The 16,491-nt window shown below is 64.4% G+C and overlaps 1 protein-coding gene across 1 annotated transcript in view; it reads right to left on the bottom strand.

Annotated features, from left to right (window-relative positions):
• The window catches only part of EPPK1 (epiplakin 1), a gene marked incomplete at its 5' end in the record, with an annotated part of 38,507 nt that extends 22,340 nt beyond the window's left edge, over nt 1–16,167 (bottom strand). The window contains 15 exons of the mRNA XM_054398637.1: nt 8,820–8,925; nt 8,978–9,182; nt 9,376–9,450; nt 9,535–9,689; nt 10,173–10,335; nt 10,804–10,970; nt 11,042–11,156; nt 11,839–12,027; nt 12,755–12,877; nt 13,275–13,400; nt 13,873–14,073; nt 14,151–14,310; nt 14,920–15,107; nt 15,439–15,594; nt 15,961–16,167. Of these exons, the coding sequence (XP_054254612.1) occupies nt 8,820–8,925; nt 8,978–9,182; nt 9,376–9,450; nt 9,535–9,689; nt 10,173–10,335; nt 10,804–10,970; nt 11,042–11,156; nt 11,839–12,027; nt 12,755–12,877; nt 13,275–13,400; nt 13,873–14,073; nt 14,151–14,310; nt 14,920–15,107; nt 15,439–15,594; nt 15,961–16,167 (2,336 nt within the window). The remainder of the gene's footprint in view (nt 1–8,819; nt 8,926–8,977; nt 9,183–9,375; nt 9,451–9,534; nt 9,690–10,172; nt 10,336–10,803; nt 10,971–11,041; nt 11,157–11,838; nt 12,028–12,754; nt 12,878–13,274; nt 13,401–13,872; nt 14,074–14,150; nt 14,311–14,919; nt 15,108–15,438; nt 15,595–15,960) is intronic.
• Between the last annotated feature and the right edge of the window lie 324 nt (nt 16,168–16,491).

Below are 16,491 nucleotides of genomic sequence, written 5' to 3'. Positions count from 1 at the left end.
GTGAGGAGCAGCCCTGTCTCACTGTCTGAACCTCACAGACTCAGGTCCCTCCCCACCTAATCTCATCAGGGAGCAAAGAGCAAAGAGCCCAGTGCCCTGCTTCTCACTGCTCCAGCTCTGTGCACCTAGCTCCACCCCACTGTGCCCACCCCAGCTCATCCCACACTGCTGACTGTGCCAACCTTCTCCTCACCAGGTCCCCTGGTCTCTTGCTGCCTTTTCTGGGGGCAAGGTCCCAACGGGCACAGACTCCAGGGATCTGCCTGGGCAGTGCTGCTGTGTTTGCAGGGTGAGCAGTGCCAAGGGGTGGAGACAGCGACTGGGACGGGCACTGAGAGTGCTCCAGCTTCTGGGAAGGGCCCTCCTGAGCCACAGGAGCAGGGAATGATGGCACCATTCCAGTGGGAAGAGACCTGTCACCCATGGAGCCCAACCAGTGACCCAGCACTGCAGGGCACCACCAAACCATGGTCCTCAGCACCACAGCTCCAGGGCTTTGAGACCCTTCCAGGGATGGGGACTCCACCACTGCCCTGGGCAGCCTGGGCCAGGTCTGGGCATGCTGGGAGCTCTATCCTGGGCTACGGCTGGCAATGAGGAGGTCTCTTCTTGCAGGGTACCCACTGGTGCCAGTGCTGGGTACCCTCATGCCTGGCACCACATAAAACACATGGCAGGGCTGGCAGCACCTCACCACTAGTTCTGCCCACCCTGGTCTTGGGGCCATGCTACCCTACAAAGCTGCTCCTGGCCCCATAGCCATTTCCTGATAGAGGGGCCAGGTTAGCTGGCACAGGCTGTGCCATGCTTGGCAAGTTAGATGGCAGAGGTTGTGCCGCACTGGGCAGGAACTGGGCATAGCCTGGCTGTGCCATGGGCACAGAGGTGGGCAGCACTGGTAGGGCTGGTATCCAGAGAGCCTTGAGCAGAACCTGGCACATTGCAGACCACAGCAGGCACTAGGGGGGGCACTACCAGCTGTAACACACTGGCAGCCTGAATGCCCGAGGGTGGGTGTCTGGGGCAGGCCCCCCTCGGGCTGGGGTGGAGGCTGCAGGTAGAGACAGCTCAGGCACTCCTCTGCCCTTCACCAGAAGACGTCAGCCCCACGGAAACTCTTGGTAACCACACTGCCAGTGTGCCAGCTGCGTTCCTGGCACAGGATCACACCTTGGCATGCAGGGCCACGCTCTTACCCTGGCACCGCTGCCCCACGCCTTTTGGTGCTGACTGCACCAACAAAGATGCTGACATGAACTGTGTCTCTGGTGGGCACCACATGGGACCAGGTTGGGTGCCAAGTGCACACCATGGGCACAGCATGACCCCTTGGCACCCTCCAGTGCCACCAGCCCATGCACATATCCCTGCCTGTGTGAGTCACTGCCCAGGCTCTTCCTCATGCACCTGGAGAGCAGTGGGGACACCACTGCCCCACAGCCAGGGGCTGAGACCCCACAGCTGCCCCACATCCCTTGGGACGACCCCCATGGGATGACCCCACACAGCTGCCCCATGTCCATGGGATGAGATCCCAGAGCTGCCCCACATCCCCTGGGACAAGCTCCCATGAGTGTCCCACTTCCCACGGGATGAGACCCTGCAGCTGCACCACGTCCCACAGCCCCACCGTGTCCCATGGGATGAACTCACAGGACTGTCACACATCCCATGGGATGACCCCACATGGTTGCTCCATGTCCGCCAGGATGAGCCCCATGGCAGCCCCAAGTTCTCTGGGACAAGCCCCCGAGCTGTCCCCTCCAGTGTCACCAATTTGCTGGTGCCAGCTGATCAGGGGAAGGCTGCTGGGGCCGTGGGTGGGACTGGGAGCGGGGACTGGTTTTACTGGAAGAGCTGGGACCAGGTGGAGGCGTCTGCTGGGGTGGGGGGAGTGGGCTTCGGGGGTCCCTGGTAGGACAGGCTGGGGCAGGGAGTACCCAGGAGAGCCACAGGCTGGGCAGTGACAAGGGGCACAGGTAAAAGGGGGGCACCTAGGGTATTCTGAGGGCCTCAGCTCTGAGGGGAGCTGTTCCCAGCTGCCCTGTCCCCAGCCCCACCCTGTCCCCCAGCCCAGACCCTCTGGTCCCTGCCCAGCTGGCGCAGAGCAGGGTGCACAGCACCCAGGTCCCACCGCTGGCCGCTGGCAGAAGGGCTCCTCCTGCCAACCTGCCCTAGTGGGCACCTGGTGTGGGGCAGAGAGCTGAGGGGGGAGGGGTCACACCCTGCCCACTGTGGGGACAATCTCATGTCACCGTGTACCCACCTCCTGGGTACTGCAGAATGGTGCTGCCAGTGCCTCCTGTGCCCTGTCCCACTGCCTGCCCCCTTCTTGGCCCCCCCTGCCTGCCGAGCTCCACTGTGCCTGTCAAAGCCCCGAGGTGGCACCGATTTCTCCCCAGCAGCCACCCCACCTGCCCTCACTGTTATATTCCTCAGCCCACTCCTGGGGCATGCCAAGCCCAGCCGTGCCCGTTAGAGCCGCTATGTGGCACCAGCTTCTCCCTGGCAGCCACCCCACCCGCCCGGCTACGATGCCCATTGCACTCCTGGCACACACCGCGTTCAGGGGGTGATCGTCCTCACTGACCGTGCCCGGCGGTGCCGTGGCACCGTGCGGCTGCTGACCTACGGCCACTGTCCCACCCCGGCACTTGGCCGGGGCCCAGCCGTGCTGCGGGCGCGGTGATGCCGCCGCATTCCTGGCATAGCCGGGACCTGCCCGAGCGCCTCCGCCCGCCCAGGCCCTTGCCGGGGCCCCTCGACGCCCACCCGTGCCCCGCTCACCCTGCCAGCCCCTACCTGCCGGCGGTGTTGGCACGAGGGGCAGCCTGGCGGGTACCCGCGATGTGCTGCTGGCGCTGAGCGCTGCCCGCCGGCCGGGCACCTTTAAAGGCTCGTCCTCCCCCGCCCCATGACACATGGGCCCTGCCCTGCCAGGAATCCTCCCCATGCCCCCCCCCCTCAACCCGCCTGCACTGGCAGGGGGCTGGCACCACCCAATCCCGTGGCCCCGCCGCTGCCCTGCGTGCACCGTGTCCCCGTGGGGCGGTGAAGGGCTCAAGGGTCCCCTAAGGGCTGCGGTGTGGGCAGGTGGCCCATGCCCATTGTCAGCCGTTTGCTTGGGCAGTGCCCACCACAGCAACGGTGAGACCTCCACAGTGCCAGTGTGCCTGTGCCACTCTCATCTCCAGCAGCTTTTTGTCCTCCGCCCATCGCACCACAACCTTCCCTTTACCCACAGCCAGGGCAGTGCCCCTGTGCCTCGACCCTGTGGCATCTCCCACCCAGCTCCTCTTCCCTGGCACACCCTCCCTGCCTGATCCTGGGCTGGCAGACCCCAGAATCCCAGCTCCTGGCCTGATGCTGGCATTGCTGCAGCCAGGATGGGGAAGGAGGACCCTTTCCCACTGCCCTCAGTCCTGCCCACAGCCTTGCCACCCTGGTGCCACTTGTGTCACCCAAACCCCTGCCCAGCCTGTCACCAGCCCCGTGTCTTCTCCCCAGCCCCTATGCCCATATCCAGTGCCCCACTTCACCCCAAGCACTCCCTCTGCTCTGCTCAATGCTATGGGTGCTCGGTGAGCATCAAAGGAGCAATGGGCACAGCAGATAGCAAAAAGGACCTTTGGGGTGCCAGGGTGGTCATGCCACAGCCACCACTGGTGCCAGCCTGACGGGGCAGGGTGCCCAGACAGGGATGTTCAGGGCTTGGGCAAGATGTTTACGGGGTGTGGGATTTGTATTGTTGGAGACCTGCCTGTATCCAGGCACAGGGCAAGCCCACAGCATGGCACAGCAGGGGCTGGTGGGCATACAGCCCTGGTACTGCCTGTGGCCAACCCCGGCAGTGATGGTGGCACCCATACAGAGGGGCATTACCCCAGGGTGGCATGGCTGAGCTCCCAGTCAGGAGCCACCACTGTGCCTGTGGCTTGGGCAGTGCCAAGCTGACAGCCCCAGGAGGGCAGAGGGACCCCCTGGTGACCCCAGAGCAGCCAGAGCTGGAGCTTGGCTCAGGCAATGCACATAGGACAATGCCCAAACACCACCAACGGGTGCAGTGAGAGGGACAGGGGCTGCAGCCACCCTGGCAGGGCTGGCAGCTGCCACTATAACCAGTCCCTGTCCCCACAGCACAGAGGTAGGAAGGTTCCGTTGCCTGGCACTGAGGTGCCGCTGCTGGGAGGTGCTGAGGAGCCACAAACCACAGGCAGACAGGGCTGGCAGGTCACCGTGCTGCAGAAGCCTTGGCACTGGCCACCACAGAGGGCTTGGCACTGCTCTGCTGGAGCAGTGCCACTACCACAGAGCCTTCTGCTGGTGAGGCTGCAGGTGCCAACCTGGTCACTGGGCTCTGGTCCCCTCTGCACCCTCCCTGGAGCTCTGCCAGCCCTCACTGGGAGAGAGGATGGGTAAGGGGCTGCAACAGGCACAACGAGCTGGGGACCAACGAGCCTGGCACAAGGGCCAGTGGGCACTATCTCTGTATGGCTGCAGGGACAGCAGGAGGGGGCCATGGTGCCCCTGCCCCAGGGCAGCGTGGCTAGGCCATACTGGGTGATACTGGGCCGTGCTGGGCCGTTCCGTGCTACGCCTGGCGACACTGTTTTGCTTTTGCTTTCTTGGGCACAGGCCCAAGGGCACAGGAAAAGGTCTGGTTATGGTAATGAGCGGTGATGAGCAGGCACGGTGCCAGCACCAACCGTGCACAGCTGAGTCAAAACAGCTCAGTGCTTCTGAGACAAGGAGGGGATGGGCATGGGCACCTCTGCCCTGCCCATGGGTGGCTGCTGTCAGCTGGAGGTGGCTGCTGGCTCCAGGAGCCTCGGTGCCACCCACGGAGCCATTTGGTGCAGGAATGGGGACAGCCCAGCAGGGTGGGCAGAGGGACAGCCCAGCAGGATGAGCATGGGGCAGCACAGTAGAATGGGCACTGGACCACCCAGTGGGACAGGCATGGGGACAGCCCAGTGGGGTGGGCACAGGGATGGCCCAGCAGGGTTGACGTTGGGGTGCAGCTGTTTGGTGGTGTAGGAGTCCTGCCATGGTGGTGGGATTATCCCACAGTGGTGGGTTGGTGGGGTGGCTGATGGACTCGGGTGTCACAGTGCAATGCCAGTGCCAGCTGTGCCAGGACATGCCCTCCAACACCTTGGGAGCAGCCTGTGGCATGGGGTTTGCAGGACAAAACAAGCTGGTGCCAAGGCCAGACATTGAGTCAGCACCAGGAGGTGCCCGCTGGGGCTTTATTGTCCAATACTTGTGCCCAAACCCAGAGGCAAAGGCTGGCATTCACAGATGGGGACAGCTGAGCATGGGTGCCTACACATGCTGGCATGAGGGGCGTGAGAGCAGAGCACTGGGACCAACCCACATAGCACCAATGCCTCCAGCCCTGCCAGCCTCCAGCACTGCTGTGCCATCACCTCCAGCCCTGTGGGCATCCCGACCCCATGCCCAGCTTCGCACAGGGCAGGATGGGGGGGGGTCTGGGGAGTCTCTGAGCTGTGGGGTCTTGCCCCACGCCCAGCAGCAGGCACTGGGAAAAGGCTTTGGGATGTGGGTGCAATTTGTGTGCTGGAGGAGCTGCCCTGGCACAGGCTGGGGTCATTCAGAAGGCTGGGACCCTCAGGGCTCACACCACAGATTGGTACCCTCAGAGGCTGCACCAGAGATTGGGACCCCCGGCGCTCACCCTGCCCTGCCTTGCAGAGGGGACAGCAGGTGGGGGGGCACACGTGGCAAGCAGTACCCTTTGCCAGGCCCTGGGTGGTATGAAGCAACCATCACCAGTGTGGTTCCAGCACGGGGCGGCTGCGTGGGGCCCCTCAGGTTGGGCAGGACCTGCTCCCGGGGTTCCCACAGCTGGGGCAGGTGGTTGGGCAACAGGGTGGTATCTGCCTGCCACTCCCAGCTCCATGGGAAGCTCACCAGCTCCGTGGGGACCTCACCAGCTTTGTGGGGACCTCACCAGCTCCATGGGAACCTCATTGGCTCCATGGGGACCTCACCAGCTCTGTGGAGTGCTCCTGGGCTCCTTGGTACAGTTGCTCCACTTCATGACCAGAGCCCTCCAGCACCAGCTCCACCAAAGACACAGCTCAGGGGTGCTGAGACCCAAGAACCCACCCATGATGGTGCCCACTGGGGCCCAACCTCCTGCCTGCTGCCCCAGGAGCCACCTGTGTGGCAGAACCATGGTTATGGGCTCCTCAACCAGTCCTCTGCCCCCTGCAGAGGCTTCCCAGAGCATCCCTGCCCTATGCCACATTTCCCCAAGGGTTTCCAGCCTCGGTGGCCCTCATGTGCCCATCCCCACGGGCAGTGTCTCCCCAGCTCCAGCCCTGGTGACACCACAGGGTCTTGGCACCAGGCAAAGCGTTGGCTTTGCTTCCTGGCTTGGGTTTACTCTTCAGGGCTCTGGCATGGCTGTGGCATGACAGTGGTGCTAGTGGTGCCATGTGTGTGCCCAGGCTGGGAGTGGTGGCCCAAGGTCTCCAGAGGCAGAGGAACATGCAATGGGGTGGCAGCACCAGCCCTACTGGCACCACCAGCCCATCTTGGTGACACCAGTGGCACCAGCCCCATGACCTGCTGTGCCACCCTGACCTGCAGCCGTGCCCCATCCCAGCCACCCCAGAACTGCCCCAGCATGGAGCCGCTGTGAACACCACACTGGGTGGGCACTGCATGGGCAATCCAAATGCCCTTCTGGCTGCAGGGTGGCACAAGGGGATGGGGACAGGGCCTCACCCAGTGCTGCCCACCATGGATGTGGGTTCAGGGCCACGGGCAGAGGCGCTGGGCACAGCAGAAATGCCAGCAATGCTTCCTTGGAAAGGAGGAACATGGCATGGTGCCCACTGGCACCTGCTGCACCGCCCCACGCTTGCCAGCCATGGCTCTGGCGCCACACTGCTCTGCTAGCTGCACCCAGACAGGGGCACACCCAGTCGTGCCCAGCCACCACATGTGCAGTGGCTTTGGCAATGCCAAGGAAGGATGGCACCCATCTGCAGCACCTGTCCCTGGCAGCACAGCGAGCAGAGGGAGAGGAGGGCAGGGGGACAGACAGACGGAGACAGAGCATGGAGAACCCCCAGCTGCTCATAGAAAAAGAAACCTACACTTTATTATGGCTGGTGGGGCCATGCCAGGCCATGCCAGCCGTGCCAGGGTTACATTCAGCTCTACTGCAGTCCGTTAGCATGCGTCAGCGGGACGGGGGTCCGTTCCTGCCACCCATGGGTGCCACAGGTGGGACAGGGCATGAGTGTGAGGGACCCCCTGCCCTGGCACCCTGAGCCCTGATGGAGCAGATTAGGGGCAGCTGTAGCCAGGCACACACCAGACACCCACGGCAGGGGGAGGGTTAGCACCAGAAATGGGGCTTGGCATCCCGTGAAGGGCACTGGTGCCTGGTACCAAGCCCAGCCACCTCCCTCTGTGGCATGGGTGGCAGGCTGGAGGAACTTCCCCCCAAGCAATGCCTTATGCCAGAGGGCACCAGTGGCTGACACAATGGCCCAGGAAAAGGGCTGTGCCCATCCGAGTGGCATCTGGGTGCCCTGGCCCTGGCTGCCCCTATATCTGTGGGGTGCTCCTGGAAGCTGCCTGGGCACTGGGAGGGGCTCAGCCCCCCAGAGCTGCCTGATGGGATGGGAGGGCAGGGTGGGCAGAGGGTCATGCCAGCCAGAGCCCTGTGGTGGGCTGGTGCATGGCAGGGGGTGCTTGCATATATGCCAGGGCCCTGTCTGATGGGATGGGTGAGCTCTGGTGGCATTGGAGAGCTCTGGTGGGATGGGTAAGACCTAGTGGCATGGGTGGCCCTGGTGGCATGGTTGGCTCTGGTGGGTGGGTGACAGACAGAGAGCGCAGCCCTTGCAGGTGGGTACCCACTGGGGAGGGGGGGCGGTGGCAGTGCCAGGCCAGGGGCACGAGGGGCACGCGGCTGTGCCATCATCCTCCAGCCTTGGGGAGGGTCCTGAGTAGGGCGCTGGGCACGGGATGTCAGTGGCAGGGGCTGCGGCGCTCCAGGGGGACCTCTTTAGGTGGCTCTGCCAGGGCCAGGGGGGGCTGCTGTGGCGACTCTGAGACCGGGGCGGGGAGGTCCCGGGGTTGGGGGCGGCCCCACTGCCCTGCCCCACACCAACCCACCACTGTGTCCCACACTGCCCCACTGCCCTGCCCCGCATCCCCCCACTGCCCTCCCCACCCACCACTGTGCCCCGCATCACCGCTCTGCTCTGCCCAACCCCACCCCAGCCCCACTTCGCCCTAGTGTCCTGCCCCACACCCCCCAGCCCCACTTCGCCTTAGTGTCCTGCCCCACACCTCCCCAGCCCCACTTCGCCCTAGTGTCCTGCCCCACACCCCCCAGTCCCACATCGCCCTAGTGCCCTGCCCCACACCCCTCCTCCCCCCTGCTCCACATCGCCCACCACCTCTAGCTCCCCCATGCTCCCCCGTTCCCCCAGCCCTGTGCCCCATGGGGTGGGAAGGGTGCTGCCCGGAGTGCCAGAGGGTTCCTCACCTGAGGGTGCCACGGCGGGGGTCTCCTGGGGCGCGGGACCTGGCAGCTCAGCGCCGTCGGGCATCTGGGACCCCCGGGAGCGAGGGCAGCGGTCTCCGGATCGCGTCCTCCGCAGCACCGACTGGGAGGCACAGGGTGGGAGTCACAACCCACAGGGGGTTACCTCTGGGGGGAGATTCGGGCTCTGGGAGTGCCCCCACCCCTCACCTTCCGGGCCAGGGGGCTGCTGGGGGCCGAGGCGCTGCTGTAGAGGCTGAGGCTGGAGCTGGAGCGGCTGGGAGACAGCGCTTTGGGGGAGGGGGACGCGGGGGTCCCTGCACCCTTGGTGGCCCCGAAGGCGTCTGAGGACAGGTAGCGCTCATTGATCTTCAGGTTGGTCCTGCCCTTCACTGCGGGGGCACAGCTGGTGAGAGCCTGGCGAGCCCGGTGGGCACCACCGACCCGCATGGCGGCACCTGGCTTCCCGCCACCGCAGACCTCCCCCGTGGGCACCTCTGCAGGGGTCGTTCTTCACCAGGAACTCGTCCAGCGCGATCCAGCCGCCGCCGACCCGCACCATCAGGGTGCTGCGCAGGATCCGCACCATGCGCAGCTGCTGCGACTCCCCGAACTGTAGGCACCAGGTGGGCACGGTCTGAGACGGGAACTGGGGGGCACAGCACGGACCCCCACCCAGGTGTGCCCATCTGGGGCCCATCTGTGCCCATCCTGTGACATCTGGGTCCAGTGACCCCCAGGTCCAGTGACCCCCTGAGACACAAGGACGTGAGGGGCTGCAAGAGCAAGCCTGGGGGCTGCCAGCCGTGGTAGTGGCAATGCCGGTGTGGGCTGGCACTTACCCGGTACCTGTTGGCACTGATCTGCTCCACCTGGAAGCGCTTGGCACAGTTGCACTGGGCCACCTGCCTGTTGACCTGGGGAGAGCAGGCCAGGTTCAGAGGCATGCCATGACCACCCAGCCCCACCCTGGCACCACCCTGGCAGCAGGGCTGCGGTACCTCGTCCTGGATCTGGTCAGCGTCGGCACCGCGGCGCAGGGGGTCCCGGCTGGGGTGCAGGGCACTGAGGAACTCGCAGTAGTCGATGAAGCCATCGCCGTTGGTGTCAAAGATGGCAGCCACCGCTGTCATCTCCAGCACGTTGGTGGGGAACTCTGGCAGGTCAAGCGTGGCATGGCTTGGGGTTTTCAAGAGCAGCCAGTGCCAACCCCACTGCCGCAGGCAGGGGCACCTCCCACCAGCCCAGGCTGCTGAAGGATGCATCCAGCCTGCCCTTCAACACCTCCAGGGATGAGGTGTCCACAGCTTCCAGAGACAACCTGTACCAGTGTCTCATCACCCTCATGGGGATTAGCTTCATCCTAACGTCCACTCTGCCCCCAGCCTGGAGCCTTCCTGACCTTAGTAGGACCCACGGGTAGGACCTGGCACTTGGCATTGGTCAACCTCATGCCATTGGCCTCACCTAGCCAGCCTGGCCAGGTCCCTCTGACGAGCCCCAAAGCCCCTGGAGAGCCTCGCTTGGCCATGGCAACCCTCATCCCATTGTTCTCACAGCCATCGCTCCAGCCTGGCCAGCCCAAAGCCCAGGGGGTGCCCAGTCCAGCAGCCCCGCCCAGCCCAGCCCTGGCACGCACTGGAGGCAAGGACGCTGGCGATGAACTGGCGCTGGCTGACGCGCCCAGCCTGCTCCCGGTCGATGCCACGGAAGATGTCGAGTGCCCGTGCCTTGCGCCGCCCGATCCACTGCACGTAGCGTTGGCGCCAGGCCCCGAAGTCAAAGTGGGCAAACTCCTCCAGCTTGGGGGGCACAGACCCAGGTTAGCAGCACCAAACCCCTCTGGCACCAAACCCCCACTGGCAGCTGGGGTGACCATGCTCTGCCCCACATTGAGCCCATGCTGTGCCACGTGCTCTGCCTCATAATCTGTCCCATATTGTGCCCCACACTGTGCACCATCTTGTGCCCACACTCTGCCCCATGCTGTGCCACACATTGGGGCTTTCACTGCTGAACTCTCCCTGCTCCTGACCCCACTGGACTCTGCCCAGGACCCCAGCTCTGGTGGCTGCCAGGATGTGCCCAGTGCTGCCCACAGGACCCCCTGATGGGTCTGGGAGGGTTCCTGGGTATTGCCTGCTCCACCCCACCCACCCTAGGGACCATCCCCATCCCTGTCCCACCCAGGGCCACGGTGTCCCACTAGCAGGGTCTGGGCAGAGCTGGCAGTGTCCCTGCGGTGCCTGGCGGTGCCAGGGGGTGGGTACCTCGCGCAGGCGCTGCTGGGCGGTCTCCAGCCGGTACTGCCGGTCCAGTGTCAGCAGCCAGAGCTGCTGCCAGCGCTGCAGGAGCTGGGCCAACAGCGGGCTCTGGGCCTCCAGCCCCCCGAGTGGCACTGCCAGCGTGCCTGCTGCCTTTCCGCTGCTGCGGCGACCTGCGGCCAGTGAGAAGGGCAGTGAGGGCACCGTCGGGCACCCCAGGGCACCGCAGGGCATGGGGCCTTACGTGAGGGCAGCCGGCGGGTGGCCGGGGGTCCCAGGTCAGGGCCCAGCTTCTGCTTGCTGCTCTTGGTGACCTTCTCCACCTCAGGCTGCTTGCGGTTCAGCTCCTCCATGAAGACCTGCAGCAGACCACCCGGTGTTGAGTGCCCACCAGAGGTGCCTGGCTACCTCTGGCAGTGCTGGGCATGGGGTTGGAGCTAGGAGGGTGGCCACCATCATAGCAGCCCTGCTGACCCCTCCCCAGGACCATCCTGTAGAGAATCATAGACCCATGGAATGTGTTGGGTAGGAAGAGGCCTCCAAGCTCATGGAGTCCAACCACTGACCCAGCACTGCCAGGGCACCACCAAACCATGGCCCTCAGCACCACATTTTCATGCTTTGGAAATCCCTCCAGGGATGGGGACTCCACCACTGCCCTGGGCAGCCTGGGCCAGACCTGCACAAGCCTCAAGGGGCAGAAATTGTTCCTCATGGCCAACCTCAGCCTCCCCTGGGGCAACTTGAGGCTGCTTCCTCTTGGCCCAATGCTTGGCACAAGAGATCTCAGCCCCACCTGGCTCCAGCCTCTTGTCAGCCACTTGCAGACAGCCACAAGGTCTCCCCTCAGCCTCCTTTGCTGCAGGCTCCACACCTCCATGTCCCTCAGCTCCTCAAGTTCTCCAGACCCTTCCCCAGCTCCCTTGCCCTTCTCTGGCACTTTGGCTGTGCACCAGCAGCTCCTGCCGTAACCTTGGTGCTCTGGAGCTGTGGCTGTGCCATGCCCCAAAGGTGGCAGGGAGCCGAGTGAATGCCCCTCACCGTGTGCTGGACACTGAGCTCCTCCAGCGCCTTGGCCTCTTCGGGCAGTGGCTCCTGGTCCCGCAGGCTCAGCGCCTCCTCAGCCGATGCCATCCACTCTGCCAGCCGTGCCACCTCCTCCCGCTGCACCGCCAGCGCTGCTGCCTGCGCCCGCAGCCGCTCCCCCTGCTGCTGCGCCCAGCTCAGCACCTGCAGAACCGCCCAGCCTCAGCAGGATGGCACCAGGGGCACGGCACAAGGTGGGCACTGGGGGGGCATGGGGCTGGCTGCTTTGCTGCCCGACCATAGGATCAGGGCTCTGGGGGAGCCATGGTCAGCCCTGCTATAGGGCTGGCACAGAGCCCCTGCCAGCAGCCCCAGTGGGTATAGGGCAGGGACATGAGACAGGGACTGGAGACATTGCCATGGGGCAGGGTTGTGTTCCCATGGCCATGCCAGCTGCCCTGGCAGTGAGGCTGTGCCACATCCTCAGCCCCAAGGGCATTAGGGACCTGGAGCAGATCCAGATCTAATCCTGGAGAGCTGAGATCCCAGAGATCCCAGATCCCAGGCAAGCTGCTGGCTGGGGCTTGGTGCCAACGTGGTGAGGACTCAGCCGAACCTGCAGGAGCCATCTCAGGAGCGCAGGGACCTGGAGCTCTCCCCCCGAACCCTCAATGTCCAAGAGCATTCCTGGCAGTGGGATCTGGGATGAGCGTCTCTGAGGTGCTGTTCTCCAGGGACACCCTGCCTGGGCTGGCTGGCATCTGGCACCACATGGGACTGAGCCACCACCATTTGGGTGACACCAGGATGGGAGAACAGGAGTGGGAGCAAAGGGATGGCCACAGCTGGTTGGGGTGGTGACTTCTGGTGGGTACAGGATGTCAGGGTGGGCAGGAGGAGCTGAGATGGGTCATTGGCACCACCAACCCACCTCCTGGAAGCGGCTCTTGACCACTGTCACCCAGGACTTGATGGTGACAACGGAATCAGGGTGGCAGGTGGCCAGGATCTCTTCCCCTAGTGAGGTGATGCACTCCAGCTCCAGCTCCTGGCACTGCAGGGACTTCAGCAGCTCCTGAGGGACACAGAGAGTGGCACAGCCAGGCCATGGTCCCTGACACCCACCACACACCCTGGCACCATGGGGACCAGCCTCCACCTGGGCTGGGCCTACAGTGGAGTGAGCAGGGCCACCAAGCTTGGCATGGGGTGCTGGGACCCTCAATCTCCACACCTCATGGTGCTGAGACCTTGAACCTCCACATCTCAGGCTGCTGGAGACCCCAGCCCCTTTGCCTTGGCATGATGAGACCCAACACCCCACATCTCAGGCTGCTTCACCCCACGCCCTGGCAGAGGCTAGCAAGGACCAAGTGACCCCAGCCATGGGACATCAAAGGGCAAGGATGGAGCCACCCTGGAGACAGGAGCTGGTGGGGGCTGGCACCAACCTGCAGCTGGCCCTGGCACTCCTGCACGGCCTCCTCCTCCTCGGGCAAGATGCCAAACTTGAGACTTTTTTCCGACTCCGAGAGGTGACCCAGGAAGGACTGGACCAGGCTGTGGAACTCCTCTGCCTGGCATGGGCACCAGGGTGCCTGCTCAGTGCCCACCTCATGGGCCTTGAGACCTCAACCAGACCCTGAGCCCTGCTGCTTCTGCCCCTGACCCCCAGCAGCACCTCCCCATCGAGCTGGGCACCCTGCAATGTGCTGCCATCCTGCCCCAGGCACCCTGCATGCAGACACACCTACAGCAGGCACCTGCAGCACCCACCCAGCCTGGCACCTGGCCTGGCACCTAACTGCAGCAGCTTGTGATATGGCCACCCACTGTCTGGGCACCCCACAGAGCACCCTGCAATGCAGCCACCCATTGCCTGGGCACCCCACAGCCACCCACCATGTGGGCACCCCCAGAAGCACCCCACAGCCCAGCCATGGCCCCTGCAGAACCTCTCCAGGAAGACTCACCAGCATCAGACCCTGACCTCTCTATCCGGGCAAGCCCTGGGTTGGTGGCTAACCCTTGGCACCCCCTGGCACCCACCTGGCGCAGGGCAGCCTCCAGCCGGGTCTGCTTGCAGACAGAGAGGGCACAGACCAGGTCCCAGCGGGCACTGAGCTCCTCCACTTGCTGCTGCAGCCACTGCGAGTCGCCGGTGCCAGTGCTGCCCCGCGGCAGGTCCCGCAGCCAGCGCTTCAGTGCCCGCACGCAGCTTGCCCGCTTGCCCAGCTCCTTCTGGAACACCTGGGGACAGCGGGTGGCACAGGTCCCACCCAGCCCCCTGCCCTCTCGGCAGGTGGCACAGGCAGGGGGACACTCACCTTGTGCTTGTCCATCAGGTCAGCCACCAGGTCGCGGTGCCCACCGACAGGCGCATCCTGGCAGAGCTGGGGCTCGGCGTGGCACAGCCAGTCCAGCAGGGCCCGCAGCGCCTCTGAGAACCTGCCTGAGAACAGCAGCTGCTCCTCCAGCTGGTGCTGCCTGCCAGGATGCACAGGTAGTGCCAGCTCAGTGCCACGGCACAGCGTTGGTCACCCCATGGTGGTCCCATGGCCGGGCACTGACACTGGCTGACCAACAGGGGGCTGGGGAAGGGGGTCCCAGGCAGGCAGTGGGGTGTCCGTGGAGGATGATGCCAGGGCGTCTGCCCAGGAACCACACAGCAAGCAGGGCACAGAGTCCCATCCTGTTCCATCCTATCTCATCTCCTTCTCACCCTCATCTTCATCCCCATCCCAGCCTCATCTGCATCTCCATCACAGCCTTCCCAATCTGCTGCCATCCCACCCTATCGTTATCCCACTCCCATCCCCACCCCATCACAACCCATCCCATTCCCATCTAGCCCCATCCCATTCTCATCTTCACCCTTACCCCATCCTATCCCATCCCCATCTCATTCTACCCCATCCTATCCCCCATCCCATCATATCCTGTCCCATCCCCATTCTCATTCTTGCCCATCCAATCCCCATCCATCCCATCTCCATCCCACCCCGTCTCCATCCTATCCCATGCCCATCCATCCCATCTCATCTTCATATCCCCATCCCATCCATCCCATCCCCTCCCATCTCCTGCCCTGCCCACAGGTGCCACTGGTGCCACCTCTCCGCGGCATGGGCACAGAGCCCATCCCATCGCTCCTTCAGCTCCCCCAGCAGCTCCTCCAGCGGCTGCAGGTCCTGCTGGCACCGTGCCCGCTCCCGCAGTGCCCTCCCGCTGCGCAGAGTGGCCTCCAGCACTGGGCGCTTGGCACGCAGAACCTTCTGGAATGCCTGCAGAAGAGACACTGTTGGGACCTACCCTGGCACCTGCACCCATCCCCTGGAACCTGTACCCCAATGCCACCTGCATCCATCCCCTGGCATCTGCAACCTCTGCCACCTGCAACCCCCCGCATCAGGCCATCCCACCAGGAGATGGAGACCTCCTCCTGGCCCCACCTTGTGCTGGTCCTGTTGGACCCTGATTGCCTGGCCCTTGACATCCTCTCCTGGTCCCTTGATGTCCTCCTGCTCTCCACATTCTGCTGGGCCAGCTGGACCCTGATCTTCTGACCCCTGATCCAGTTTGCCCCTGATGTCCTCCTGACCCCCACCTTGGTACAGCCAGCTGGCCCTTGACTTCCTCCTGGAAGCCCACCTTGTGCTCAGCCAGCTGGTCCTTGATCTCCTCCTGGCTCATGCCTGCATCCTGTGGTACCTCCAGGCTCTGCTCCACCTCATCCATCCAGTCCAGGAGCAGTCGCCGGGACTCGCTGAACTGCAAAAGAGGGGACAGGCTCTGGGGGCTCCTTGTGCCCAGCACAAGGTCTAGGCGCTCCTTCTGCCCAGTGTAGGGCCTTGGGGGGGGGGGGTGGGGGGGTGGAGGGTGCATGTGGCCAGCAGGCAGTCTGGGAGATCCTTGTGCCCAATGCAGGGCCTGGATAGGGAGGGTTCTTGTACCCAGTATGGAGTCAGGGGGCTCCTTGTGCCCAGTGCAAGAGCAGGAGTGACCAGGGTGACTTGTCTGAGGAGCCACAGTAGACACCCACAGGGCCCCATGGCCCAGGTGCCCCCATGGCACCACCTGTGGCCCCAGCAGGATCCACATCCCTGGCACTTCATCCCTATCACCGTGCCCTCATACCTGCTTGGCGCGCTTGCGGGCATCCTCCAGCTGTGCCCCACGCTCAGCTGCCCGCTGCAGCACCTTGCCCAGCCGCTCCCTGGCACTCAGCAGCAGATTCTGGATGACAGCTCCATCCTGCCTCCTGCTGAAGTCCCTCAGGCGGGCAGCCACAGCCTCCAGCCCTGCCAGCTGCTCCCCATGGGCACTTGCCTCCTTCAGCAGCGCCTGTGGGGAGAGTGCACCGCTGGGCATGTGGTGATGGCACCAGGGTGGGACAGGTGAACCCCAGCACTGTGTGGAGCTGACTTGCTCCATAACCACCATGGGAGAGATGTTCCACCAGCAGCACTGGTGCCATGCAGGACCTCATCAGGGAGAGCCCAGCCCCATGGAGAATCATGAATGGGTTGGGGTGGAAGAGGCCTCCAAGCTCGTGGAGTCCAACCATTGACCCAGCACTGCCAGGGCACCACCAAACCTTCGCCCCAGCACCACAGCTCCCATGGCTTGGAAACCCCTCCGGAGATGGGGACTCCACCACTGCCCTGG

Source organism: Indicator indicator, unplaced genomic scaffold (genome assembly GCF_027791375.1).
Source record: "Indicator indicator isolate 239-I01 unplaced genomic scaffold, UM_Iind_1.1 iindUn_scaffold_69, whole genome shotgun sequence".
NCBI lineage: Eukaryota > Metazoa > Chordata > Aves > Piciformes > Indicatoridae > Indicator > Indicator indicator.
This window is presented reverse-complemented; position numbering and strand designations above follow the sequence as displayed.